The sequence below is a fragment of the Bos taurus genome, chromosome 28, assembly GCF_002263795.3.
Source record: "Bos taurus isolate L1 Dominette 01449 registration number 42190680 breed Hereford chromosome 28, ARS-UCD2.0, whole genome shotgun sequence".
Lineage (NCBI taxonomy): Eukaryota > Metazoa > Chordata > Mammalia > Artiodactyla > Bovidae > Bos > Bos taurus.
In genome coordinates, this window is record NC_037355.1 from 28,358,214 (window position 1) to 28,386,028 (window position 27,815).

The window sequence follows — 27,815 nt, forward strand, 5'->3', positions numbered from 1 at the left end:
CAAGAGGTAACCCCGAGAGAGGGCAGAGTACATTCTGTGTTTCTAGGTGGGGCCTCAGGGTGAGGGAGTTGAGACAGAAGGCAGCCCCTAAAGGCTTGGCATAGTCTAGTCACCCCAGGCTAGTCTCCAAGGGCCCCTTCCTCCAAAAGTCAGAGAGTCACAGACCCAACTCCAGACATAACAGACCTCCACTTATACCCCACGAAGTACAAAAAGTTTGGACTCAAGAGTGGGTCCAAACATGGTCTCTGCCCCATACTACCTGTATGATGTGAGGCAAGTTACTGTCCTTGGGCCTCCATTTTTCCACATGTGACATGGGGATAATAATGCCTGCTGTATGAGGCTGTTGTGAGGACAAGAGAAAATGAGGGGGACTTCCCTCATGGTCCAGTGGTTAAGAATCTGCCTTCCAATGCAGGGGACGTGGGTTCCATCTCTGGTTGGGGAACTAAGATCCCACATGCTGCAGGGCGACTAAGCACCCCCGTCCACAGCCACTGAGCCTGCGCGCTCTGGAGGCCTGGAGACACAGAGAAGCCCGAGCGCCTGCAACGAAGAGCCCATACACTGCAACTAAGACTCGGCACAGCCAAACAAATACATTTTTTTTTTTTTTTTAAAGAAAATGAGGTAACTATGATGTGTTCATACTAGTGGCCATTGCTGTTGTTGTAAAATGCAGTTTTACACCGCTGCTCATCTTAACCTGTCACGAGTGGGGCCAGGCAGAATATTATCATTTTGGGTCTTTAAGTTACAAATGTGTACTGAAGCCTGTGGTGCCTTTTTGGTTTTTTAAGTTGATAGCCTCACACCATGAGCTTTAATGGAAACAGGTCTGTTTGCTTGGAGACTCTATAGGCAATATGGCATTTGACATGTGAGGAAGACCTTATATATCATCCATTATACAGATGAGAAAATTGAGACAGGGAGAGGTCAAGTAACGTGTCAGGTCCTGTGGGTAGAAGACGGCTGGCCAGGATTTGAGCCGAGGCCTCCCAATTGTCCCACCGCTCAGGGCCCTCCCTGCCTCTTATGTTTCTGCTCTGGCTGTTCTGCTGCCCTTTCCTGAGGGGGCCTCTTAAAGTGTCCCCAAGGCCAAGGACAGTCATGATTACTGTTCGCTTCCTTGTTTCCCAGGGTGTGGGTCAAGCACACAGTGGGTCCTCAGTCTGTGTTGCTGACCAGGGAAATTGAGTCCCACTTAGCAGGGGGATAAGTCCTCTTAGAGGGAAGTGACTCACAGGCCAGCTGAGTGTGCGGCTGTGTCTGTGCATCTGCGTGTGTGTCTCTGTGTGTGGGTAGGGGTGGGGAGTGAACCGGGTTCTGTGGAGATGATGTGGAGGGAAATCCAGGCTGGTGATCCAGTCCCTGCCGTTCCTGCCAGGGCCGAGCCTTCCAAATCACAGACTCACCCTCCTCTTTGCCGGCCCTGTCTGCTCGAGGCCTCGGTACAATCTCCCACTCCACCCCAATGCTACTTGTGCCTCAGCCCTCCAGATGCCTCCTCCACACCTCAGCACCCTACTCTGAGCCTGGGAAGGGGTGGGCGGCGCCCTTCTCCTCCGCCGGATGCAGGCAGCTGGCTGAAGTCACAGCTGGTGTCAGCTCTGGTGAGAAGCTGGCTCCTCCCTTGCCCAAGGAGAAGCTCTTTGGGTATCTCCAAGGCTGGGCCCTACTATTTTTAGATACTATCCCCTCCTTTCCCCTCCCAGCCTCATACCAGCTGGGGGAGGAAATGACTCACCTCAAGCCCAGACAGGTAGAAGCTGTCTCAGTGAGCCCCAGGCAGCCCTGCTTGACTCCAGCTCTAGGGCTCCCCCACCTGGGGTCACCCAGAGTGACCTACCTCCCAGCCTGAAGATAAAGCTGGGTTGAGATCAAGACCCAGGATCCCACTAGGCTTTTTGTGGGCTCCCTCTGCTATTTCTCTCACAGGGTCTAGAGTAGGCTGCCCCCAATAGGTTGTAGACCCTCTGCTCACCTTAGCAGACTCTGGGCCTTTAACTCTACTCTGGGCCTGGGCTAGGCCTCAGCCGAGTCTGAGGGGGCCAGACAGATTGAGTGGACTCACTGACCTCAGTGGGGATCAGGGGAATAGAAAGAAGAAAGACCCTGTTCAGTGGAGGGCGGGGAAGGCGTGGAGACCCTAGGTACGTGTATGCTGAGTAGGGTGACCAGGTGTCCCAGCTTGCCCAGGTATGAGGAACTTCCTGGGGACTTTAAGTGCCAACCAGGAGAGTTCTGGATAAGCTGAGACAGTTGGTTGCCCTGGCACTGAAATGTGGGCTGTATCTTAGGGAAAGGGCAGGTGTCAGGAGCTTGTTTGGATGTCCCGGCCTAGTCCCACCCAGTCATGGCTGAAGGACCAAGTTCTTGGCCCGAGCCTGCTCTGCAGTCAAGTTCACCTCCTGGGGAGGGACTGGGCCCAGGCTCTGCGAAAGGCGGGTAGCTCTCTGTGGACTGAGAGACCTGGGAAGCCCCTGGTTGGGGCAACTCCTTGCTAAAGCCAGTGAGGGCAAAGTAGGGTCAGTCAGCACAGGGTTGGGTGCAGGGAGAGCAGAGCCCGTGTTGTGGGGAGGAGGAAGAGCAGAGGAAAGACATTGAAAAGATCAGGAAATAGTGTCGAGAGGACAGCTCTGACATCAGGGAGGCTCAGTTCCAGGTCCACTTACTGCCGGTGCCTCAGTGCGCTTAACTGTAAAATGGGCAGAGGGGCGCCTGTCTGCCTGCCGCGGTTACTTGCAGTGAGTTCTGTGAGACAGTGCCTGGAGAAGCGGGTAGCAGGCTGGAAAGCAGGGGGTGAAGTGGTTGATTAGTTGGAAAGGGCTTGCAGGGGGCTGACCACCCACAGAGCTCTCAGCTGGTCAGAGAAGTGGGCAGAGGAGGCCTTGCCCTCCTCTCCATCCCAGATCAGCATCTGCTCATCATGGCCCCTGGCCCTGAGGCCTCACCTCGGGGGTCACGTCAGAGTTGCTGTGGCGGAGGCCCAGACCTTCATGGCAGCACCCCGCTTTGCCTTTGTCCTCCTCGTCCTCGGGGTGTTGGCTCTTTTTTCGCAGACCAGCGGTGAGTAGCCTAGGCAGCAGCTCTGATGCAACTGAGCTGGGCAGCCTTAGACAAACCACTTCTCTTTTCTGGGCCTCAGTTTCCTCACTGGTGAAGCTGTGGGGTTAGATGAGGTCTCTGGTTTTTCAATATTCATTTTTGTAGTGGAATCTCTTTTCCAAAGTTCCAACTGCACTCACTGAACAAGAGGGACCTGCTTTGTTTAGTGGGCAATTGAAATGCCCGGTGGCCCCCTCCACCCCGTCCCCTGCCCCCACAGGGGCCCAAGGGCTCAGGCAGACACAGTATGAGGCCCTTCTTCGGCGTGCCTGCCCTCTCCAACACTATTATTTGTGGCTTGAGGGCAAGGGTGTCCTTGCTGCCCTTCCCAAGCAGCCTGGAGTTAGACCCCAAGCCCAGCACCTGGCACCTTCTACTCGATTCTCTAGCTCCCGGTTCCTGTTGACACTGATGTCAATCTCAGCCCTTGTTGCAGAGTTCTGTGTGGCCACAGGCCCCTTGTCCTGTCTCAGGAAAGTTACAGTACCAAAACCAACACCACAGCTAACCTTGTGGGGCACTTCCAGGCTCGTAGAGAACTTCCACGTACCTCATCTCATGTGCCCAGTCCTCAGGACAGGCCTGAGGTTCCCGTGTGACAGGGATCTGGCTTCAAGATCCCCCCACCTGTGGGTCAGAGCTGGGCACCTCGCCTGAAGCCCTGGTCCTTCCCTGGAGCCGCAGTCTGGGGCACCTGGCCAAGGCCCCAGCTCTCCCTAGCTTATCCCCGGATGCTGGCAACATCCAGCAACAGGGACCAACAGAGAGAGGAGGTAGGAATCTATGAGGAAGGCTGGAAAGAGGGGGAACTTGCTTCCTCATCTTGGGGGTCATTGTTCCCAGCTTACCAACAGGCAGGGATACTCCGGCCCCACCCATCACCTTCCCCAGTGAGGGGTGGGGAGGGCGAGGGAGCATGGGAGGAGTGGGGAGGCCAGGACCTCAGAAGCTGGGACTGCACAAATGGGTACAGAGGATGCCAGAGACCAGGCAGCTGACCAGGGTCACCCAAGGGCCCATGGGAGGCCCCCGCCGGCACTGACATCAGCAGGGCCCTGCGGGGACGTGCAGTCCTCATGCCGGCTCCTCTGGCAGCAGGCGTGGGGAGGGCCCTGAGCGGAGTCAACAGTTCCTCGGATTGTGTCACTGCCTCCGCCTGCCAGCTCTGGAGCTAATAACACAAACACATGTAGGTCATACAACTCCGTCCCGTGGCCTGGATCCCGCGCTGCTGCGTGAACCCCAGGCTCAGGTCCTGGGGTGAGGCTGCATCTGGGAGGGACCTGAACCCCTGGGTTGGCCTGTTTGTACAAGCCCACCCCAGTCAGGCTAGCAGCCGGTAGGCTCCATGGTTGACAGAGGTCGACATCAAGGACTTGGTGTGGTCTGTGGAATGATGATAACTGTCACAAAAATGTTTAAATGATACAAATGAAAAGTGCTTCTTTATGTATAATTTTACAATTATAACAAAAAAATTTTAAAAGATACAAATGAAATATGATACAAATGTCCTTCACAGCTGAGGCATGAAACCTGATCTCTGGACTTTGTGCACAGTGGTTCATTGCTGAGGAGGGACCAGGGGAAGACTGAGGCCCACACAGTCCCAAGAGGAGTGGCCCCAAGCCCCTTCCCCGGAATACCATGGAAACAGTTGCTGCCCATGTGGCACCGTGGGAGGTGGTCTGACGCACGGGGTCCAGGGTGCCATCCTCAGCACCCAGGGCCCTGGGCTGGTGGCCAGCAGGTAGCAAAGCCTGTCAGCGGTGACCCTGAGGCCTGTGGCCAGGGCCACGTTGAGGCAGCAAGGGACAGAACTGGGTCTGAGTCCACGAGTGGGTAGCGCCACCTGGCAGAGGCCTGAGAGCCAGAGAACATGTCCTCTTCCACCCATTGGGGTGGGGACGCTTCGGACAGCCGTCAGAGGTGTCCTTGAGCAAGAGCACTGCTTATGAGTCTCACTTTAACCCCTGGTCCAGCCACCCTCCCACAAGGAGAGGAGACGTGGTGGGCATCTGAGCAGGACTCTGCTTCCCTCAGGAGGTGGGGAAAAGCGAAAGGCCTCACTTAGTGCTCATCTCACAACAGACTGGTTCACACATCTTATCTGTCCAGCTGGATGTTGGCCCTCCCGGGAGCCCTGTCAGGTGTGGCAGAAGTGCCCCTGGTCCTGCAAGAGGGGTTATGGCTGCAAAGCTACTTGGAGGGTGACCCTGGGCAGGGCTGGGAGGAAAATCACAGAGGGACAGCTATGAGTGGCCATCAGAGAGGTGCCGTGGTGTTGGGGGTGCCCCACTGTGCCTCGGCAGTGTTCATGGATGCCCCGCTGTGCCCAGGCCCTGGGGCCGCAGCACTGAACAAGTGGACAGGCCCCAGACAGGCCCACGCCTCTCCAGGCTGTGAAACCTCCTTCCAAGAACTACATGAGCTCCTCCAGTGAGACAGCAGGGCAGACCCAGGCTGTGTGAACATAGTCAGGCCTTCTGGGGGAGGAGGATGGCAGAGGCTCAGGGAGGCTGCAGGCAGAAGGAGCTGGGTGGTGGGTCAGGGAAGGGTGGGTGGAAGGGGCTGCACCAGGCCCCTGCAAGGTCTGCAAGGTCAGAGAGGAGGTCACCTGGAGACAGGAGGGGGACCTCACTCCACTTTTCCGGCCTCCACTTCTCTGTATCGAGTCTGTCAGTATCCTCCTGCGCTGTTCGGGTGCCTGTCTCTCGGACCCCTTCACGGTGTCCATCAGAAAAACGGCAACCACCCATGTGGTCAGGTAGTGGGGCTGCGGACCAGAATCCTGAATGCCCTAAGCTGACCTCTCGGCCTCACCAGTACCAGCTCCACTGTGGAACTGCACCCCATCATCCCCAGGGAAAAGCCCAGACAAAGTCGGAGCTAAGAAAGGCAGCCAGGTCCCCCCTGGGGCTTTATTTAGACTAATGAAGGGGAAGGGGGGACGCAATAAACAAGGTCAGACTGCCCGCTCTTCTCCAGAGCAAAGTCCGGACTCCTGGACTCTCGGAGGGCTACCTGGACGTGGGCGTCTTGAAGATGCCCATCACACCCCTGGTCCTGTCTGGGCCCTGGAACTTTATTTCCTGCCCAAACAGCTGTGGGGCTGTTGAAAGGAACAGGAAGCCTGGGCTCTGTGCCCGGTGAAACATCCCTCCATGAGGGTCAGGAGTGGGGTAGGGGGTAGGGGGCGGGGACAGGGCGATGGTGTGAATGCCACAGCACAGGCTTCCGAGTTTGCCAACCTCTCCCCCAACTCCTCTGTCCCCCGTCCTGTGCGACTGGCCTCACAAGGCTGCCTCCCTGAGGGCAGGGCCCAGCACCGACAAAGGTTCAGACACACTTGGTGGATCCCTAACAGAGTGAACCCAACAGCCAGGATTCTGGAGGCGCAGGGGCTCTTGTTCCTTCATTCCCGGTGAAGGTCTCTTTCTCTGCCCAAGGCCCCTGGGTGTGACTGGGTGAGCTGACAACTATAGGCCGGGGACCTGGTGCATGCATTGTTCCCTCCCGTACCTTCCCAGGGTGCCCGCACCGTCCCCTCCAGCCAGAGTGCCTGCCCACCCGAAGCCCTGCCCACTGTCACTCCTTCATAGATGGGTCTCTCTACTGAGAGCTGCTCTCACCACCACCAAAGCTCCCAGCTTTGTTGTCACAGTCATCTGCTCACTGGGGTCTGCTGAACACCAGGCTCACCCACCCGGCCGCAAGTGCCTCCAGGGCAGCCCAAGTCTCAGTCACCTTTGTGGTTTCGTGTCTGGAGTGGGATTTGACTCCAGTTGGTGCTTGGTGAATCTTCCCTGAGGACAGACAACACATAGACCTTCCTGTGTACCTGTTTTGTTTTTTTTAATACGTATGGGAAAACTTTTACTCCTTGCAGTAACCCACTGAGGTAGGTGGTTTTATTATCTGCATTTTTAAAATGAGGCCACCGAGACAGAGGGAGGTTAAGTGACATGCCCAAGGCCACCCAACCAGTACAGGGATCAGTCCACACAGCTGGGCTGTGGGGTCCATGCCGACACTGACGGATCTGCTGTCCTGCCTCTGGAGTGTGTGGCCAGCTCAGGGAAGCTGCCCGCACAGCAGGTGGACACCTCTTTCATCGCCGGGAGAGAGTAAGTGTGCATAGCTCCTGAGGGCAGCCTGCCCCCAGTCCCAGCCCCCCCAGATTAAGTCTCATTTCCCTTAGCATGGCCTTTCCCCACTCCCACCCTTCTGACTCAGGGCTCCTGCCACTCTACTTGGTGTGAGTGGGTCTGACCCTTCAAGGACTGATTGTTCTGCTACATAAACCCCAAATACACGCACGGCTTCATAGAGGCTCTCGGGGCATGAACTTCCCTGCCTCAGGGTCTGAGTCTCCTGCTCTGGGAAATGGGCTGACTGGCTCAGACCACATGGTGTGACATTTGGTAAAGATTCTGAGCCCACGTTGTGTCAACAGTCTATTCATCCAAGTCTGTGCACCTCTCAACAGCCAGGCGACTCTGCCCAGGAACTCTAGGTGGGGATGAGGCTACAGTCAGGCTGGGGTGTGTGCTCCTTGCCCCTTGGTGCAAGTCTAGAATGAGGAGATAAGCCGGCTGATTCCGGGAGCTTGCACCGACTCGGGCCCTGTTGTGCCACCCGACAGTGGGTGGGACACTTGTCAAAGGCTCTTTTTGTAGCAAACAGTCAGACGGAGTCTGTCCGCCCCTTTTGGCTCATAGAACTGCACACTGAGGGCAGGGGGACTTGAGGGGGGTTGAATGGGGGCGGCTGGCACCGCCCCTGCCAACCGCAGCCAACAAGTGGTGGCTCGCAGACCGGGCGAGGGCCGCAGTGACCCGGGTGGGGGCAGCCAATGAGCTCCCGGGCTGCCGTGGCACCACCGGGCAGCCGGCCTGTCTTTGGCTGGAGCTGCAGCAGGAGGGGCCTCAGGCCACCAGTCAGGGCTGCCGGGCCCTGTCTCTGGGAGGCCCGGGCAGATCTGCTGCTCCATTCACGGAGGCTGCCACATTTTTAACTTTTCCATGGGGGAGGAGGGTAGGCTGTGGGGGCGGTGTGGCAGGGATGGCTGGGAAGAGTGTGCAGCCAGAGATGGAAAGAAACTCTGAGAACTTTTCCCTTGTTCTGGATCCAGGGTGGGCTGGAGCTCCAGGCTGGGGAGAAGGGAGGTTCTAAATCTGCTGTGTTCACCACAGGCCTGATGGAGTCAGAGGGGTAGGACCTAGGGGAGGCCCAGGTTGCCCACCTTGGATTAGTGCCAGGGATTCCCCTGGGTCCTGGCCTAAGTGAGCTGCTTACTCTTCACTGCGATGGGAGTCAGCCCTGAAACACCACTTGTGACTGAAGTGGCTGTCAGCTGGGGCGAGGGGACGTGCCGACTAGCCACCAAACTCCTCGTGGTCTTGGCAGGACGGTGTCAGCAGCAGCAGGTGTTCGTACCCCCTTCTACCCTCCGAACCTGGCCCCCTTGCTCAACACAGACCCACCAATCACATAATAAACATATATTTATAGATATACAATTTCAGAATTCTAATTCAAGAAATACAGCTTCTCAGGGGATCCGTCAGGATCTGTGTTCTTATTGCACATGGCTCAGCCCGTCTAGGGACATCTACTGAGACCAGAGGGTTGGGGTGCTGGGGCGGAGCACCGGGGCCACCGCGGGCAGGGCGCTCTCCTCCGCATCCAGTTCTGAGCATCTCTCTGGGCTGGGCAGCCACTTCATCACAGGGCAGGACCTTGTTTAAAAACCATATTTGACATTTCTTAACCAAGCTTCCTTTCCCAGCAAGAATCCTACTTGTTGGGAGACTTTTAAAAAAAGAGCCAAGAGAAGCTCTGGGAGGGTGGTGACCCCCTCCTGGCTGGCAACTTGGTTTGGGGTAGTAAGGCTTCGGAGGATGGCAGGCTCAGCTGACACACCCACCACGAGAGGAAAATATGGGGAAAACGGTAATTCCAAAAGGCCCAGTATAAACTGTGGGAATAGATAAAACCTCCCTCCCTTCCCCTGGCAGCAACTGCTGTTTTGAGAAAAATCCTCATTTGAAGGTGACGATAAGAAAACCTTCTGGTTCATCCTTTGTCCAAAGTGCAAGAGAAGGCCGGGTGGCATCACATCCTTGGAGGGTAGAGACAGAGGTGCCCATGGTCATGGACTTTCTTCAGGATTTGGCTGCTGCCCCAGGGTCCTGGGTGCCACCTGGATGACTCTTGGAAGAAAAGCCTTCTGGAGCCTTGGTCCATGACTTAGGAAAAACCAGTAGCAACAACGGGGCTGTGCCTGGAGGCACCTATAAGGCAAAACTCACATAGGGACTAAACGGGGAGGTGGTCAGGCAGAACCTGATTCCCCTCTCCAATCCTGCTGTTCTCGGTGGTGGGGGGTCAGGGGGCTCCTGGACGCCAGGACTAAGTGCCACCTGAGCTGACCTAACTTACAGTGGGTAGGCTCATCCCCCTAGGCCATCTGGGGCCTCTATCATGACACAATACTGACCTGGCACCTGGCCCTAGGGGCACCTTCTTTTCCCCATGGCCTGTTCCCCTCCAGTTTAATCATAAAGTTGGCAGCCTTCCAAGTTCTCTACAGATTTATGCTATCATGATTACTGCTGCCATCAAAAACAGGCTGGGCTTGAGGGCAACATTAGAAGCTGTGACCCAACTTTCCTTCTGCTGTCAGCTACAGACCAGGCTCCCTTCCCCAAACAGGTCTCATTTTCTAAATCAGGGAAGAAATCAACTCAACAACCTAACCAAATCCCTGCATAGTTTCAAAAAGTAGACTCTCTCTCTATATATCTTTATATGTGCTATTTACATATAAATAGATATATACATATACACGTATCTATAAATTACATTCTATGGAGAGTTCTCTTTCCTCTTCCTCTTTATCCTTGGCCAACACATCTGACTGCTTCCACTGAGGTGAATGGTGGTGCTCCTGGGAGGGGGGAAGAAAGGCAGTTGGGCACCCCCTCCCCCAGCCCTTCCCACAGACATTTGCTGCAAGTTTTACATTCTACTTTCGTTGCCATGGTTTCTGTATCCTAGGAGAGAGCTGATGTGGAGCCCGAGCGTTTGCCAGCCCTGGGAGGAAGGGAAGCAGCCCCGTGGCAGGTTTTCCTGTCTGTCCTAAGAGCTTTCTGCATTTACTGGGTGAGAGAGAGGGCAGTTGTGCAGCGTTCGGCCTCCAATTCCATTTTAATTTTTTTTTTCTTTTTTTGTCTTTCCTTAAGTGTATAGTCCATCACCTTGGCTCAGTGCATGTCACCAAAAATTCTCCAGGGATTTCATAGTCTGAGGAGGAGAGTGGTTAACAGTTAGCCTGGCAGTTATGTGTCCCGCAGCCTGGAGCTTAGCCCCCACCGACAAGCCAAGTCCTGGGCCCTGCAGTCTGTTCCTCTCTCCCAGAGGCACCAGAAAATGGCCTCAGAGCAGAGCCTGCAGCTGAGGGGACACAGGCAGAAGAGGTGTTGGGCAGAGCACCAACTAAAAAGGAACCTTGACCAGCTCTGCCCACACTCCTCTGGGCCTGGTCCAAGCTGTCCCCTCTGGCACATGCTGGGGACAGAGCCTGCAGTAAGGGGGTAAAGGTGGGAGGGTAGGGTGGTAGAGCCTGCTACCACCACCTTTAATTTTTCCTCCCATTTCTCTGTGCTGAGGGCTCTCTGTTCACTGGGCCCTGAACTTGTGACCTTTTGTTCCTTTCCTCAGACCACAGGTGAGACGCATGGGCAGTCAGATGCCTGTGGCTGCCAGGTGTAGAGCTGCTCAGAGTGCTTCTGCTCCACCCAGACTAGGACCAGTCTGGGGGCAGGGCTCTCCTGCTCCCAGCCTGTCGGGTCCCTGCCCTGCACATGGGTTCCCTCCCACGCGCACCACATTTCTTCCTGCCTGGAAGGACAGGGGCAGAGGAAGGGCTGTCCGCTCACCCATCCCCACATAGTTTATCCTGGTGTCTGCTAGGGAATGTGGCGGGGGGTGGGGGGCTACTGACTGCCCAGTAATACCAGGCGGCCTAGATCCCAGGGCACAGATAACAGCCTGTAACACTTGGGAAAGGGCCCTGGGGGGCCATACGGCTGGAGTAGACCAAGTGAGCATGAGTAGCAGCCCTGGGCACCCCTCAGTTCTGGAGCCAGGGGGCAGGGAAGGGTGGCATGGAGGCATCCTGGAGGGCTGACACAGACTTCAGTTTCCCCACGCACCCCAGAGCACTCCCAACTCTGCAGGCTGGGGTGAGGCTGAGGACAGGGAAACTGTGCTGCGCGATCACTGGGCTCCCACCCTCCCTCCTCATACCCTCCTTTGCCTCATGACCAAGACCAGAGCTGCCAGGAGTCGCCAGGCAGAGGAGGCCCTGGCTCATACTTGGACCTCGGTGGCACGGCTGGCCCAGGACTATCCATGCAGGGAGGCCTGCACCTCTGACAGTCGGTTACAGCTTGGGGTCCCCATCTTCTGTGCTTTGTTGTACATGTCCGCGTCACCAAAGTAGCGGGCCCGGTACAGCAAGCCTTCCTCTGCAAAGCAATGGGGCAGGTTAGGGCGTGCTTCTAAGGCTGCTATGATGTCAGCACGGTCTGTGCAGGAGGGGAAGGGCGATTACGGGCCCAGGGACAGAGGCAGAACCCCTTTAGGGTAGACCCCTGCTGGGGAGCAGGATAGAGGCCCCTTTTGATAGAGCACAGGTGAGGCCAGCCAAGGTGAGAACCTGTCATCCTGGTCAGACTGCCCCAGGGCCCCAAGATAGATCCAGATATCCAATCAGCGAGTGGCCAAGAGATTTGCCCCAATTTCTCTCTACATAGTTACCTATGGCAGCCAAACAACAGGCTGATTGCAGTGATTTATGGGAAGCTGGAAGAAATCTCCAGGTGGCCCCTGGCTCCTAGCCCCAGGAAACACAGGGGTGGTAGGTGGCTTTTGGCTGGGCCAAGGCTGGCGCAGGGCAGGGCCAGGTGCTTGGCCCACAGATCACGGGGGGAGCAGCGCCTTCTTCTTCCAAGCTCTCAGGCTTTGTGCACACACACCCCCCCACCCCTACACACAAACACACACAAACTTACTTTGCTGTTTCTCCTTCCAACAGTTGTTTCGAAGATTGGCAATATAATCATCTTCCACATTCCGTTCAACCATTTTGAGGCTGGAGCCTGTGTACTCCTGGGAGAACGTGTCTGCCACATAGTAGACGACGTTCAGGTGGTCAGTGACTCGCTTGTGGACGTGGCCCACCGACCTGGCCAGAAACAGACCAAGCGCAAAGTGGGCGGGGGTCCACAGGCCCAAGGTAGCACTAGGGATGACTGGGGCCCCCAGCATAAGGTGCCACACAGGTCACAGGGGTAGGGCTGGAGCAGGAACTCCCTGCTGCTCTGGAGAAAAGAATGAGGCGCCCTCCTGTAGAGTGGCCTGGACCACGGCAAGGTGTGCCTCCAGCGCTCTGCTTACCACACTGCTGCCTGGGGCCTCTGGGGAGCAGCCCTCTCTGGGAGGGCCTGGTCAGGGCAGCAGCGAACCCAGGGTGAGCGCAGGCTCCCTCTGTGATGAGTTGTGTGACCTGAGCTCCCCGTGCTTCCATTCCCTTGTTCATCCCCTAAGCCAACCCTTGCTGAAGGCCTGCCCTCCTATCCAGGGGCTCCCAGTCCAGAGTGAAGAGCCTTAGGAACAAAATGACAGGAAGGATTCTAAGGCGCTGTATCCTTCCACCTCTTGGAATCTTCGAGCTCCAACTGCAGGCTCAGGGCTTCCCAGGCGGCCCTAGTTGTAAAGAATCTGCCTGCCAACGCAGGAGACATAAGAGAGGCAGGTTCAATCCTTTGGTCGGAAAGATCCCCTGGAGGAGGAAATGGCAACCCACTCCAGTATTCTTGCTTGGAGAATCCCATGGAGAGAGGGGCCTGGCAGGCTATAGTCCATGGGATTGCAGAGTCAGACATGACTGAAGTGACTTAGCATACATGCATGCAGGCTCAGGGAAGAGCCTCTACATGTTGATAGAAGTTAGTGCTTTGGTGAGGACAGCTTCTGTCTGCCCATTCCTGCCTCTCAGCTCTCCAGCTACAGAGAAAAAGGCTGGCATCAGGCCACAGAGTGCCTGTGCTGGCTGGTGCGGGTCCAGTGGACCGACTCTGCCCCCTGCTGGCTCAGAGGGATCCTGCCAGGCTCCCAGGCTAAGCCTGACCGCTAGGTGGGAGCACTGGGCTTCCAGCCATAGAAGCCAAGCAGTCCCTCTATATCAGATACTTGGTCAGGTGCTGGAAATAAATGAGGGGAGCTGATGCCTTAAAAGGGCAAATAACTTGCCCAAGTTCACCATCAGTGGTTGAGACCGTATATTCATTTGACAAATGTTAGCAAGCATTTCTAATGAGCCTGGTATTTTATGTGTATTATTCATTTAATTATCACAAGCAGATATTCCCATTTTGTAGGTGAAGAAACAAAGGCTCAAGAGAAGTTACATAACTAGTCCAGGGTCACAGAGCTGCTTAGTTAGTAGAGGAGCTGGGATTCAAAGAGACCCTTGCCCTGACTCTAGAGCCTCTGTTCTTCTCATGGTCTCAGGGCCCTCAAGCGGAATGGAAGAACAGAGGTTCCTATTTCAAGGCCAGCAGATGAGATGGGGAGAGTGTCATGAAACCTGTGAAACCATATGCAGAACAGTGTGCATGCACAGAGTTCTAGGGAAAAGAGCTGCAGGTTTCACTGCGTTTTCTTAGGGGACTATGACCATAAAAAGATCGAGAACCTCAGCTTAACAAGGTCTATTTTCTTGATTCTAAGCAGCATCTGCAATTTGATCAGGAACCTGCTGAAGAGGATGGGAAGGAAGGCCCCTGCTGGGGGCTGAGACTCCCAAGCTCCCGCCCCACCCGCCGTGTACCCATGAACCTGGACTCACCCCAGCAGCAGGTACTCACGGTCTTAGGCTCAGACTGTAGGGTGGACTGGACACCATGAGCTGGCTTAGAGCTGACACGAGGATCAGGATGAGGATGGGCATCAGCTGGACAAACACCCCCAGCCCACCCTGGAGGGAAGAGCCAATGGTCACCCAGGCTGAGCCTAGTGAGGGAAACGCTGGCGGCAAACACCACAATGGAGCCCAGGTGGTGGGAGCCTGTGCAGACAGGCCAGGATGCCTCTCTCTCCCATTCCCTCCCATGGGCTCCCAAACACAGAAATCCCTCTACCTGCCAGTTTCCCCAAATAAAAACAAAGCAGCAACTGGGGTTAAATACTGGGGTGGGAGGTGGGTATACATATTTATGAGAGAATACAAAAAAAAAAGACGAGCAAAAGTGTCTGCCTTCAGAAGAATGGGAGGCAGGGCTTGAAGGGGGCTTTCACTATATCTACCTTTCTGAATTCTGAACCCTATGACTGTATTACCAATTTAAAAGTTGCCAGTTGAGAAATTATAAAATAAATTTGTCCAGTGTGTGATAATTTGTGATTTTAAAAAACTTCTGTATGTTAAATACACACAAAATAAAAGTTTAAAAAATGAATAAACAAAAACAGAAGGCCACGTTATCAGAGCAAAAGAGAACCCTCTGCCTGGTATAATTTTAAATATTCTGCAACTGTCCACAGTATTTTAATCTTAGCTAACTGCTTTAATTTCAGTCAGCCACCTGTTCTTATAATTTGTGGCACTCAAAGGATGTTTGATGCATTGTCTTGTTACAGCTCTTGTACACATTTTTAAAGGATACTGAAGAGAAGCAAGAAGACCCAACCCTATGTTGTCATCCTTCACAATTCTCTTGTGAAGTTTAACCTTCCATTGCTTGGAAAACATCTTCTGACCTTAAGAACATATAGACCTCACGAAGGCCGTTAACACTGGAACCTGCCTGGAAGTAGGGAGCTTTCTGCATTCCCAGCAGAGGCCAGCACACCCAACTCCAGCTGTGGGTGCTGTGGAGTGTGGCTCCCTCTGGTGTCCTTTCGTGGAATGGCAATGGGGGACCAAGTTAGCTCCCTGGCTGAGTTGTGGGGGTACTGCTGTCGCAGGAGAGCAAGGTATTCCCCGCTCCAGGCCTCCCCCCTTGGGTGGGACTAGGCACTCTCCCCGTACCCACCCCTTCCTCACTCACATCACCCTGGTTCTCCCTGCGGTCCTGCCTTTGATGGTACGTGTAGCGCATGCGGCCATTGCTGTAGACGTGGACGTTACCTGGGGGTCAGAGGGACTGAGTCAGGAGTGGGGCTGCTGGGAAGGGGAGAGAGGCTGGCATCCCATCTCCCACCATCACCACCAGGGAGGCCTGGACGTGGGGGAGAGCAGGGAAACTTACTAGATGGGAAGCCACCACCAAAAAACATGTTGAAGAGGTCTTCAGGGGAGATGTCAGCCTCAAAGCCGCGGTGGAAGTCCCCATGCCCATGGCCGTGCCGGGCTGCCTGGCCCTTGTCATCACCGAACTGGTCATACTGCTTCCTTTTCTCTGGGTTGCTAAGTACCGCATATGCTGTGCCGATGGCTAGAAGCAAGAAAGGAGGCAGAAAGGTGAGGTCCGAGGATGCTGGGGGTGTAGGCCCATGGTGGCCAAGTGCTCACTTCCTTCAGGTGTTCAAGTGGTGCCCTAAGGTGCGGAGGGTGGGGCGGGAGGATGGATGCTGGAACACCTCTGAATGAATCGGGGCAGCCTGGCTGGACTGGGTGGAGGATTAACACTCAGTCCTCACTCTCCACCACCTGATGATGGTCCAATTTTTTCTATCGATCAGGTCCTTTATGGGTATTACCCTACTTACTCCTAAGAACTCATCTCCATTTTACCAATGAGAAAACTGAGGCTCAGGGAGGTTAAGTACAAGCTCACACAGGTCTGATGCTGTAGAGCCAGGAATCAAACCCAGGTGAGTCATGCTTCAGGTCTGCTCTCTGACTTTATGAAAACCACCAAAATACCTCCTCCTCATTCCTTTCTCCTGGGGTGTCTGGTGGGATGGGGCATCCTTTCTGGAGGGTATGTAATCTTCAAGTCACCACAACATAACACAGGGGCTGAACAAACACGTGACGTGCTATTGTAAACCGGAGAGCAGCAGGAACTGCCAAGAGGGACCAGGTCCCCGGGCTCTAGTCGGGACTCCACTGCTGGTGGTGTGGCCTGGGCAAGCCCTCTCTTCCCTGGGGCCCAGGTCCCAGCTGCGGTTCCTCTGCTGGCCCCCATTAGAGCTCCCGGGGGTGGGGAAGCCTGTGCCTGGAAGGCCCCAGCTCTGAGCCCTCCTTAGTCTCTCCTCCTCCAGCGGCCCACACCCTCAAGGCAGCAGGTCAAAGCTGCATCTGCTTCAGAGCGAGCAACGACGAGAATGAGAATGCCTCTCCTCCTCCCACTGTGACGGGGCCCCGAGGCCAGGGCTGCAGAAACGTTAACTCCAACTGCCTTGCCTCCTCATTCCTTTATCCTTCTGCCCCGGGGTTGGTGGACAGGCAGTAGGGGAAGATGCCTGCAGACTGCGCCCTGAGCACCTGGAGTGGCCCCGAGAGAGGCACATGGGATCTTGGGGGTCTGTTCTGTGCAGGCTCCCCACCTGGCGATGGTCATAGCCCCGGTACAGCATAGCACCCTGCCTGGGCCGGGGAAGGGGGCCAGTCACCACACCCCAGAGGGAGGTGAGCCTAAGACCATGAAGGTCCCGTGGAGGACAGACATGTGTGAGAAAAGAGAAGGGATGTCTGTGGAACTTCAGGCCTAGCAACTCAGCACTGGCACAGAGCCGGCACGCGTGCCTGACGTGTTCAATGAAAATATAAACGATTAAAGGGCAGCTTATGTTTTCAGCCAGAACTGAAGCCCCCTCCCCAGAAATAACAGGCCCTGAGTCCAGAGAGACTGCCATGTCCCCTACTGGAGGTGAGTGCTTGTGCGTGGTGTGTATGTGTGGGGTGTGTGAGTGTAGAGATGGGTGGGTTGGCTGTGGCTGCTGGTCTGAGGCGGCCAGCAAGCTCTAAGCCAGGCCATCCAGCTTCTCAGAACAGGGAAACTATTTTCAAGCTCCCAGGATGTGGAAGTGACACGGGTGGGTCAGGAGGCCTCCTTCAGCCCCTCAATCAGCATGTGACCTTGGCAAAGGCACTGGTTCTCAGCTTCCACGCTGTAACTCCGGGGAGGGAGGGGGAAGGAGAGAGGGGAGCGGTGCCATCTGCATTCTGCGACTGCTGGGTGGAGGCGACTGCAGGGCCTTCTTCCCAAAAGCAGCTCCTGAGCTGGGAGGACTTGGGTCCAAGGCAACTTCCAGGAAAAGCCCCTCCTTCCCTCCCAAGGATAGGAGATCAGAACACCCAAACATAGGAAACCTAGGTCAGCTTACCTTTGAAAGCTTCAGTGGCGCCAGGCGCATGGTTCTTGTCGGGGTGGAATTTGAGGGCTAGTTTGCGGTAGGCCTTCTTTAGGTCCTCATCTGAGGCCCCTCTGCTCACTCCCAGGATCTCGTAGTAATCTTTACACTGCTTGACCCTGGAGGAGGAGGGAGTAGAACCTGTCGAGGGAGCTCTCGTGGGCCCAGGCTGGGAAGGGAGGTGGCTGATGAAAGAGCAGTGTGGGCGCCCAGCTCTGAGCAGGCTGGGGGACCAGCAGGACAGGCCCAGCGGAGACAGCAAAAATATATTTAGGATTTAAGAGGGGGCAGCTACTGTTTCTGCCGGGCCAGGAACCATTTCCCTGAGCTAACAACAGCACCCTCGCTGCAGGCACCTAGGAAGGACTGTCGGCCAGGGACCTCTGCCCAGGGGCAGGTGTGCCCCGTGTTGGGCAGCTCTGCCCTCCTGGCAATCAGAGGCTGAGGGGGCAAACAGGCCAGACGTGGAAGGTGTCTGTTCACCCATCGGAGGGCCCTGAAGAGACGCTGTTTCTCTCCCTCTAATTTTTACTCCTGGGGTCCCTGGAGACTCCCTGACTCTTGGCCCACAGTTGGTTTCTTTCTTTCTTCTTCTTTTTTTCCTTTCTTTCTTTCTAATACTCATTTTTATTCGGCTGTGCTGGGTCTTAGTTGCAGTATGTCGGATCTAGATCTCTGATCAGGGGTCGAACCTGGGCCCCAGTGTTGGGAGCGTGGAGTCTTAGCCACAGGACCACCAGGAAAAGTCCCGTCACTGGTTCCTACTGCCTACAACCCATGGGCTTGCCTGGTCGAAGTGCTGTCTGGTCAGAAAGATGTAAATTCAGCAAATACTTTCATGGGAAACTATCGTCACACTGGGTCACACACAGGCCTGAAGCTTGACAACATCTTCACTAGCAGCCAGGACCATGGGGGAGTGACCGCAGAGGGACTCTCAAGGCTAGCTGGTGAGGAGGCCTCTGGAGAAATGAGAGCAGGAGTATCTAATCCTGAGCAGCCATGGCTGGGTTGTCTCGGCCTGGTGTGAGCTGCTCCGTGCTGGGCCTGCCCAAGCCTTGGAGGGATAACTCCTCCTGTCTCCACCCTACCCCACACAGGCTCTGATCTGAAAGGGTCTTTGTTGGGGGCAGGAGTGTGGGTTGGGGGAGTATCTGTAGGGGAGACCAGACCTCATCTCTGACAAACAGGGCTGTGTAAAGAGGCCCAGGATCTGCTGGCCTGTGGCTGAGGAGGCTGGGAGCATCAGCGGTTTCCAGCCTTTGCTGTGGGCTGCCGGGGCATCAGGGGACAGCGGGGCCCCAAGGCCCGCACTAGACTCCAGGGCCTCATGGGAAATAGGAGAGGGCCTTGTGAGCCCAACTTCTGAGCATCCTCCAGCCTCAAGGTCCTCCCAGGCGAGGTGGATGCCGGGCGGCAGGAAGCCTTCTCTAGATGTGAAAATGTCCCAAGCCCCGGGCTCTGGCCCTCCGCCCGCCCAGTCCTCTTACCTTTTCACGGCTGCTACTTGCTCGGCGGTGTAGCCTTTGGTGCTCTCTCCTCCTGCCTCACCGTTGGCTGAGGCCGTGTTGGCCCCAGCTGCTTTCCTATGGGTCGTGTGAGTTGCCTCTGTGGGTTGGGGTTGGTCGCCGGCAGGCTGTGGTTTCTGGTTGAGGGACTCGATCAGGGCTGTGCAGAAAGCAAGACAACTGTTCAGGGCTCCTGCTCCAGCAGCAGCTGAGGGCCTACCTGGCCCTGGGAGATCCCAGGACCCCTGCACCCCACCCATTCTTCTTCCCAACATAGCTTGCTTCTTTCCTGATTTGGGCCTGAGGGCCTAAGGGGATAATTGCTTGCTCTCTGAGGAGCTACAGTTCTGAGGGTAAACCCAGCACAAAAATAAACTATTAATCTTTTAGGTTTTTAAAATCCCAAAGTAATGTGTGTAACAGCCACCCTCTGTTGAGTGCCAAGATAGGCAAAGTGCTCTGTAAGGGGGCTCCACTTGGCAGGACCATAAGAGTCAGCAGGGACTGGGAGGAAGGCCTCCTCCCGCTAGCTGTGGAGAGGACAGGGAGCAGTGACAGTGCCCCAGGGGCCAGGAGTGTGTGCGGCTCAGGACACACATCTGCTTCATGGCTTGCTACCGTTTACCTTCTTCAAACAGCTGGCCACGCCCAATGTCCTGCGTCAGCGTTCACAGTCTGTACAGGGCATTAGCGGTCATGCTCAGAGAGGCTCACAGATATCTAAACCCAAGTCCTTGGTGCCTTTTGATTCAATGAAGAAAGGCCCGTATCTCTGGAAGGAGTCCCCTGTGCCCACTCATTACAGGCCCAAAGCCAGCTCTGAGCCCCTGAGTCATGCCTGGGGTACAGCACCCTGGGAATCCAGGCGTCTGGGCCACTGCAGGGAGCTGGGACCCCTCCGTGCAGAGGAGGGGCAGCGGTGCAGCCTGGCTGGTCCCCAGCTTCCTTCAAATATGCCAGGTGTTTGCTGGGCTCCAGGCACTATGATGCATGTGGGCCTGGAGGAGGCCCAGAGCCGGGCTCCAGGGAGCAGAGCACTCGGGCTCGAGTGGACCACTGTATCCTGAGCCACAGCCGCTGCTGCGCTACTTGTGGAACACTTGCACGTTCTCACCGAGTCAGCAGCTGGGAGATGCACAGAGGCTGACAGGTGAGCTGGCCCTGCACGAGGGGGTGGAGGGGCTCCTGCAGCAAAGCCCAAGAGGGTGCTCAGAGAGAAGCCGCAGTGGTGAGCGCTCACCGTGAGTCAGCAGGCCTGGACACAGTGCTCTGCATGTTTTCGCTCATTTAATCTTTTTAAAAAAATTAATTACTTATTTTCTGGCTGCGCTGGGTCTTCGTTGCTGCACTCAGGCTTTCTCCAGCTGCAGGGAGCGGGGGCTACTCCAGTTGCGGGCGTGGGCTTCTCATCGCGGTGGCTTCTCTTGTTGCGGAGCACAGGCTCTAGACACGCAGGCTTCAGCAGCTGCTGCACAGGGGCTCATTAGCTGTGGCGCGCCGGCTCTAGAGCGCGGGCTCAGCAGTCGTGGTGCATGGGCTTAGCTGCTCTGCAGCATGTGGAATCTGCCTCAACCAGGGATGGAACCTCTGTCCCCTGCACTGGCAGGCAGATTCCTATCTACTGCGCCACCAGGGAAGTCCTTGCCCATTTAAACTTGACAGTGGCCTCAGAGCTGGGTCTCATCACTGTCATCCCTGTTACAAGGGAGGAGCTGTGTTTGATCACCTTGCCCATGGCTACACAAGGTGAGTGGCAGCACTCGAGTTCCAGGATGTCCAGTTCCGGAAACCATGCTCTTGATTACTCTGCCATCCCAGACCACATGAGCCTGGCAGGAGAAGCTCCTTCCAGCCATGTTGTTCTGAGAAAGAAGTTCATTCCCAAAGACCCAGGCTTCGAACCGCTGTCCAGCCTAACACTCCGACCTCTGGCGGATTGGTGAAATTTCTCTGAATTTCGGTTTCCTCACTGTGTGTGTGTGTGTGTGTGTGTGTGTGCGCGCGCGCTCAGCTGTGTCCAACTCTTTTGACCACATGACCCCACCGCCAGGCTCCTCTGCCCATGGAATTTTCCAGGCAAGAAGAGTGGAGTGGGTTGGCACGTCCTCCTGCAGGGGATGTCCCCACACAGCAGATGAGGATAAAATGAGAGGTGGATCTACCTGGCACAGACGCTGACATACAGTAAAAGTTCAAAATGAGGAGCTGCTAATACTGCGACCTGCGCTGATGAGCTGGCTGGCCAGGGAGGTGAGGTGACCAAGGTGCGGGGTGGGCAGGGCACGCCACATCTTGGGGAGGCAAAATCTCAGCACCCAGTAGGCTCTGGACTCAGCTGTAAGCATGAGATGTCAAGCCATCCCAGGCTCCAGTTTTACACCGGGTACCAAGGAAACGGCAAAAGTAGAAACCAACAAAGTGATGCTGATCAAGACAGGACTGAGCGAGGAGCCGGTCTGCTGGTTTCCTAAGGCTTTTAAAGAGGTTGTTTATTTTGGTTTCTCTGGAAGCCCCAGGGGTCCAGGCTGATGCCCTCAGGAAAATATGACTGGCCATTCAGTTACTGTAGATACACAGGAGCATCAGCCAGGAAGTGGGATGGACTCTCTCTGGTACCTTTCAGGGAAGATTCTGGAAGATTTTTTAGGCAGTTATGTGGAATCAGCCCTTCTAGTTTCCCTACACTGCACAAAGACAACGCAAAGGGGAACGAATGTGCTCTGGGTCACACAGAAGACTGCTGTTTGAGGTGGCAATTCAAGATTTATGGGTGCTAACAATTAAGACTCTCTTGTGGCCAGGACAACCCCTCTGCCAGCCCGTGGATATGAGTGCCTCATGCTGTCTCACTGCTACACGCCTCACAGCACAGTGCCTGGGAAGCAAAGTCACAGAAGAGTAGGCAACAGAATAGCTTAATGTGGCGATAGAGTTAGACAGACAGGGATGGGTTCAAATCCCAACTCTGCCCCTTCTCAGAAAAGCTGGCAGACGGTTAGAAAGAAGGGAAACTGGAGGAAGAGACCAAAGCTGGGGTGGGAGCAGGAGCCACTGAGGTGGAGGTGAGACCATCTGCACAGACAAAGCTACTAGAGGAGACCCCTCCTCAAACCCAGACTGGACAGTCGGACTGCCCGCTTCAAACTTGGCCCTGCCACTCGACAGCGCTGTTTCCTTGGGCAAGTCAACGTAGCTTCTCCATGTAAACCTGGGTCTCCCTCAAGACAGCTCAAACAGCAAATGAGTGAATGCGGGCAAAGCACCGAGCACCACCTCCAGCAAACACTGTGTCACCGGGAACACTTCCTCTCCAGGCTCTCTAGGTACCTGCAGTGCTCAAAGTGGCCGGGAGATGGAGGCCAGATTAGAGCAAGAGCCCGGGAGTGGGGCTGCACAGTCTGGATCCTTTGCTAATTAGCCACATGGCCTTGTCAAGTTACCTAATTCCTCAGTGAAGACACAGTCCCTGCCCTCACAGGGTTGTTCAGGGGGGTAAAGAAGATTCAATAAAACAAGATAAATGGAGGACTGAGTGCACAATGGGGTACACAAAGGCTGACCAACTTGAACAGAAGGCTCCACACTCTGGACCTTGCCAGTCCTAAAACATCCCCCACTCCTAGACCCTGAATGCCAAACCCTCTCAGTGGCCCGTCCTCTCTTCTCCCGTGTGCTGGCCTCCCTGACTGAGCCTGAACCCCAGAGCCAGCACCAGCCAAAACCTTGGGCAGCGTCAGCATGGACCTGGAGTCTGGGACTTCCTGACATCTCTTGGTTACAACTCAGTCCACAGCCTGCTGAGTGTTGAGACTTTACCTTCTGAAGCCCTGGAGCCTCCCAGCCCCCCACCTTGGGTCCCCTCACCTCCCTGGCTGGCCTGTTCCTGGGGCTAGCCGGTTCATGAGCCCAAATCATGACATTACCAGCTATTCATCTTGAACCTTGTCAGTCTCTGTGGCAGGTGCCTCACAGAACCTGAGGCAGCCGAGCTGTCCTCCATGGCTAACCTTCACTCTGGATGCTGGAAACACACAGGCCTGCAGATGTTCTTAACAGCTCCCAGGAAAGTGCAGTGCCTTCCACCACTGTCGCTAAGCCCGAGGCGAAGCCACTGCTTACCAGGCTGCAGGACTGGATATAAACTCTCAGAAAGGGACCGACTGGCTCCATTCCCCCGGCCCTGTGACTCTCACCTCAGGGCCCCACCCCTGCTCCAGAGCACATCAGTAGCCCTGGTCCCCATCCCACCTCCTGCAGCAGAGTTCCAAGTCTTCTTGGACTCTTTCACTGTGAGGTCCTTGGAGTCTTCAAGATTTCTCTGAGCCTCCTCTCACTCCTAAACTTTTCCTGTCTGTCCTTCTACGTCTCCAAGACCAGTCCTCCTCTGATGCTCTTGATTTTCCGCCTTTCACTTCTTGACTTGCCCTTTTCCCACGATGCCTCTGCAGCAGCTGGCAGTGCTGCTCTCCACCTCCTCGACACAGGGCTCCATGGCTACCTGGCCGCTGTGCCCTCCTGGGACCGCCTCTTCTGCTGTTGCTCCATCTCACCTCTTGCTTCCTCTGTCTCTGCCCTTTGGCTACGGGCAGATGTGGCAATGACTGCCTGCAGTAACCTCTGCTACACATTCACACCTTCCCATGGTGACCTCAGCCAGCGAGCTCCATCCAACTGATGACGGCACTCTCAGCCGGAACTGGGAGCTCTCTCCTGAGCTCCAACCTGACAGCTTATTTGGAACATCCCACCAGCACCTTGCACTCTGCCCATCTCTGCCCACCACTCTGTTCTTTAGCTTGGTTTCTTCCTGATCACATAGGGTTGGATTCTGAGTCCCCATTTCTCCTCAGCATCCTTCTTTCAGAGGCCTCAGCACCTCTCCTCCAGTGAATTTATTCTGATCCATGCTGCCTGACCTTAGGCCCTCGTAACACTTAACCCACGCCACACAACTGCTTCCCAACTGATTTCTGCCTTGAGTCTCTCTTCCCACTCAACAGCCCTATATGTTGTTTTAAGATCAGTAGCCTATCTTCCACCTGCTATCAAAAACTTCAGTCATTTTTCCACTAACTACAGAAAAAAGTGAAAATATCCGGGTATGACAGGAAAGGATTCCCCCAGTCTGGTCCCATCCTGTTTTCACCATAGGCCCCTCCATACTCAATTACCACCGCCACGGCCTCCACATCTTCTTACTCTCAGTCTCTTCCCCCACATCTCTTACAACTTGCAGCCTCCATATCTTTCCCCCCACATGCTCTTCTCAAGCCCCCTACTCTCCTCTGAAGTGCAGTTAAAACGCGCCCTCTTATCCTATTCCCTGAAGCCTTCCCTCACTATGATCTACCATTATTTTCACATCCCTGTCACGAGACTACTTATCATTTACTCTCCATGCTTCCTACCCCCAAGACTCCCCTCCGCCTCGTGAAGGGCAGGGACTGCATTTTTCACATCCACCCAGAGGTTCTCAGCATCTAACACTGGGCTTCATTTCTGTTTAATCACAGCTCTCATTTTACAGTTTGCAATATCATCTTTTCTGTAACTGTCTCCTTCACTAGATATAAGCTACTTAAGGTGAATGATCACATCTTACCAATCCTTCTACAACCACTTAGCACCAAGCAGAGACTTGGCAAACAAAAACAAAGAAGTCTTTGCATTAAATGAGTGTGTGGAATGAGTTCAAACTTTAAACATCAAGTGTAGACAACTACCTAGTATTTTTTAATCAAGGTTTACCTATCTCAAGCCTAAATCACCCCTACTTCCTCGTCAGCTCAGTGCAGGGCTGCAAATGGCACAAGGTAAAGTTTACAGAGAGCTGAGAGGCATGTACCCCTTCCAGAATAATATGAATATGACAAATATGCAGCAGGTCACGCCTCTGCCTGAGCAAATTCCAGTACTTGTGCCCCAGGAAGGACACCATCCAGGCACTTGACGTGTACCCGGGGGGCCTGGTAACAGAAGAGTTCCACAGGCCATGCTGTTACCATCCATTCTTGGCTGCCTATTTCTGAACCTCCAGAAGTACCAGAGTCAGTCTGGGAGCTGCCCTCACGCCCCCGTATACAGAGGGCCCTCTTACAGACTGTGATTTCGTAGAAAAGTTCCTTGAGCAGGTTACTTCAGGAGCTGTGGAAAAGAGAGACTGAAACTCTCTCTAAAGCAAACAGGCCAAACCTGCAGTCAGGAGGGAGAAAAACTCGGGCATTCTAGACTACCTCTTCCACCACTACTCCCCTTTCTCAATTTCATAATGTGGGCATGAAGGGTTAGAAAGCTAACTGCTGCCGTTCAGTTTCATTTTATTCCTTTAGCAAACATGTAAAGAGTCACAGAACTTTCTAATTTCTAGCTGTGTAATCTTGGACAAGTCCCTAGCCTCTGAGGTATTTCCTTATCTACAGAACAAAGATAATGATCTGCTCTGCCTCCCCGATAGGGCAGGCTCAAGAGAAAAAATGCACTGAAAGAGCTGTCTAAACTGAAAAGCCCTTTTGGGTATGATTGTTTGTCACATTATCTGTGCCAGCCCTCCAATTTTCCAGTTGAGGAAACCCAAGCTCAGAAAGATCACAGCGTAGCAGTTAGGATGAAAACTCCCGTCTTCTAAGTACCTGCTATCGGCCAGTTTACTTAGTGGTAATTGCAGGTACAAACTCTGTATTTTTAATGAACTACCTCTTTCTCTCCTCCAGCGTGTGTGAAGAAAAACTCCGAAGAAGACTTAGGTTAAAGAAAAAAAAAAAAAAGGCTTCCTGGATAGAGTAGTACAGACAACCTCACTGTTCCCTCTCTGGTTTGGAAACAGTCCAGGGCTGCTTAGCAGCCTGGTGCTGTCCTGCCGCTCATATGGCCGGCCACTGACGGACTCTTGGGGGCGAGGGTAGGTGGGAGTGGTTGAGGCCATCGCTCTCAATCTCGCAAGCAGGAGAAGAGGCTCCAAGAGGGAGTGAGGGGGTGTGTGGAAAGGGAAAAAGGCAGGCTCTAGTTTGGTGAGGGTGGTCCTTGACCCTAGCCCGGAGACACGCCAGGGAGTGAACATACGGAGATGACTTTTCAGGCCGTCCGAAGGTCATAAGTCCTTTTTTTTTCTCTGGAACTTATTTCTTCCTTCAGAGGAGTTATGTTTATTTTCCTAAACTATAATATTTCCCAGGCCGGCAACTGGCCCTGGGCCACCGAATGGCCCCTTGGGAAAAGTAGTTCGATTTCGCTTCCATATAAGTTCCTTTCGCCCCATCTGTCAGAGAGGCTCTCATTCTTGGGAACTCCAAATCTCAAAGGGTTCAGCAAGCACCCGGAAAGCTAAAGTCACCGTTGCCCCTGTCACCAAGTGTCCAGTATCCCGGAGAGAGGTGGGCGCCAAAGACTACACCTCCCGAAGGCCACCGCGCGTCTCAGTGCGCATGCGTAGCCGCGCCTCGCCACCCCTCCCCCTCCTCCAACTGCTCCCGTCGGTCCGTTCCCGTATTCCCCCCATCGGTTCTTATGTCCCCTCAGTGTCTCCGGCATCTTACACTCACCGTGAACTCGCGGCGTCGGGTACAGCCGCTGCGCCTTCTCCAGAAAGCGGAGCGCTCGGTCCGGCTGGTTGCTCTGGATGGCCTTAAGGGCGATGCTAATACAGCGCTCGGCTTCATCCTTGTTGGATTCCATGGCGGAACCAGAGCGCGGAACCAGGGAGGGGGAGGCCGGGGGAGCGAAGGGCTGCGCCAGCAGCCGGCGCGTCTAGGGGCAGGCGGTCGCAGGGTGATGACATAAACCCTCCGCCCCTCCTTCCCTGAGGTTTGAGCGAGGGCGGAAGCGCTACCGTATGTCTTCTAAGAGGGGGACGTCTAGATCAGATCAGATCAGTCGCTCAGTCGTGTCCGACTCTTTGCGACCCCATGAATCGCAGCACGCCAGGCCTCCCTGTCCATCACCAACTCCCGGAGTTCACTCAGACTCACGTCCATCGAGTCAGTGATGGCATCCAGCCATCTCATCCTCTGTCGTCCCCTTCTCCTCCTGCCCCTAATCCCTCCCAGCATCAGGGTCTTTTCCAATGAGTCAACTCTTCACATGAGGTGGCCAAAGTACTGGAGTTTCAGCTTTAGCATCATTCTCTCCAAAGAAATCCCAGGGGGACGTCTAAGAGAGGCCCTAATGGTGCAAGCCCACATTCCAAGCGGTCATTTGCCGAGATCTTAAAGTTTTGTATGTTCGCAAGTTCTTGGTAGTAACTCTATGCATTTGAGACGAAGGTTTCTTATTTAGTCATTCGACAGATATTTGGGTACCCGCTATTTGCCAGGTTAAATATATAATAGAAAACAAAAAAGTTCCTGCCCTCATGGAGCCTATATTCTAGTGTGTGTAGTGGGGGTGGGGAGATGTCGGATAAAAAGATATATTCAAATAGTGATAAATGCTAAGAAGGAAAAAAAAAAAAAGATAAAGAAGTAAAGGGATTGAGAGTGGATGGTGCTATTTTAAATAACCTGATAGGAGAAAGCTCTCAGAAGCTGTAATTTTAACAGAAAACTGAATTCAGGAGAGAGAGAGAGCAGATAATCCAGATGTGACTACCTGGTCCAGAAAGAAAGGTGGTCCAGGCAGAAGGAAGAGCAAATACAAAGACTCTGAAAGGAGAATTTTCTTGATGAGTTATTACAGATCAACAAGGAGCATATAGAATCCCACTGTACTGTGGAATCCAGTTCTGTCAGATTTTCACATTACCTATCAATCCAGTAAAGCAGTCTTACTAAAGTTACTAATGACCTGCACTGGCAAATCCATCAGTCATTTCTCAGTCCTTATATTATG

At 54.5% G+C, this 27,815-nt stretch overlaps 1 protein-coding gene and 1 long non-coding RNA gene across 4 annotated transcripts; one reads left to right on the forward strand and one right to left on the reverse strand.

Moving 5' to 3' along the window:
• The first annotated feature begins 541 nt into the window (after positions 1-541).
• LOC107131941 (uncharacterized) lies at positions 542-23,215 on the forward strand. Of its 3 annotated transcripts, none has more exons than XR_009493290.1 (3): positions 542-633; positions 12,218-21,242; positions 22,942-23,215. It is a non-coding gene; the product is annotated as an uncharacterized lncRNA (long non-coding RNA). The 3 variants fall into 3 exon arrangements; XR_009493289.1 differs by lacking the exon at positions 542-633 and having other exon boundaries at positions 12,331-12,418; positions 13,918-21,242; XR_009493288.1 differs by lacking the exon at positions 542-633 and having other exon boundaries at positions 12,367-14,043; positions 14,824-21,242.
• DNAJB12 (DnaJ heat shock protein family (Hsp40) member B12) lies at positions 10,349-26,670 on the reverse strand. The gene is given in 11 exon segments (NM_001017946.1): positions 10,349-10,422; positions 11,551-11,577; positions 11,580-11,584; positions 11,587-11,648; positions 12,195-12,367; positions 14,052-14,161; positions 15,234-15,313; positions 15,435-15,620; positions 17,458-17,603; positions 18,975-19,152; positions 26,531-26,670. Coding segments are annotated over 11 exon segments (1,107 nt in total). The 5' UTR covers positions 26,664-26,670; the 3' UTR covers positions 10,349-10,415.
• Between the last annotated feature and the right edge of the window lie 1,145 nt (positions 26,671-27,815).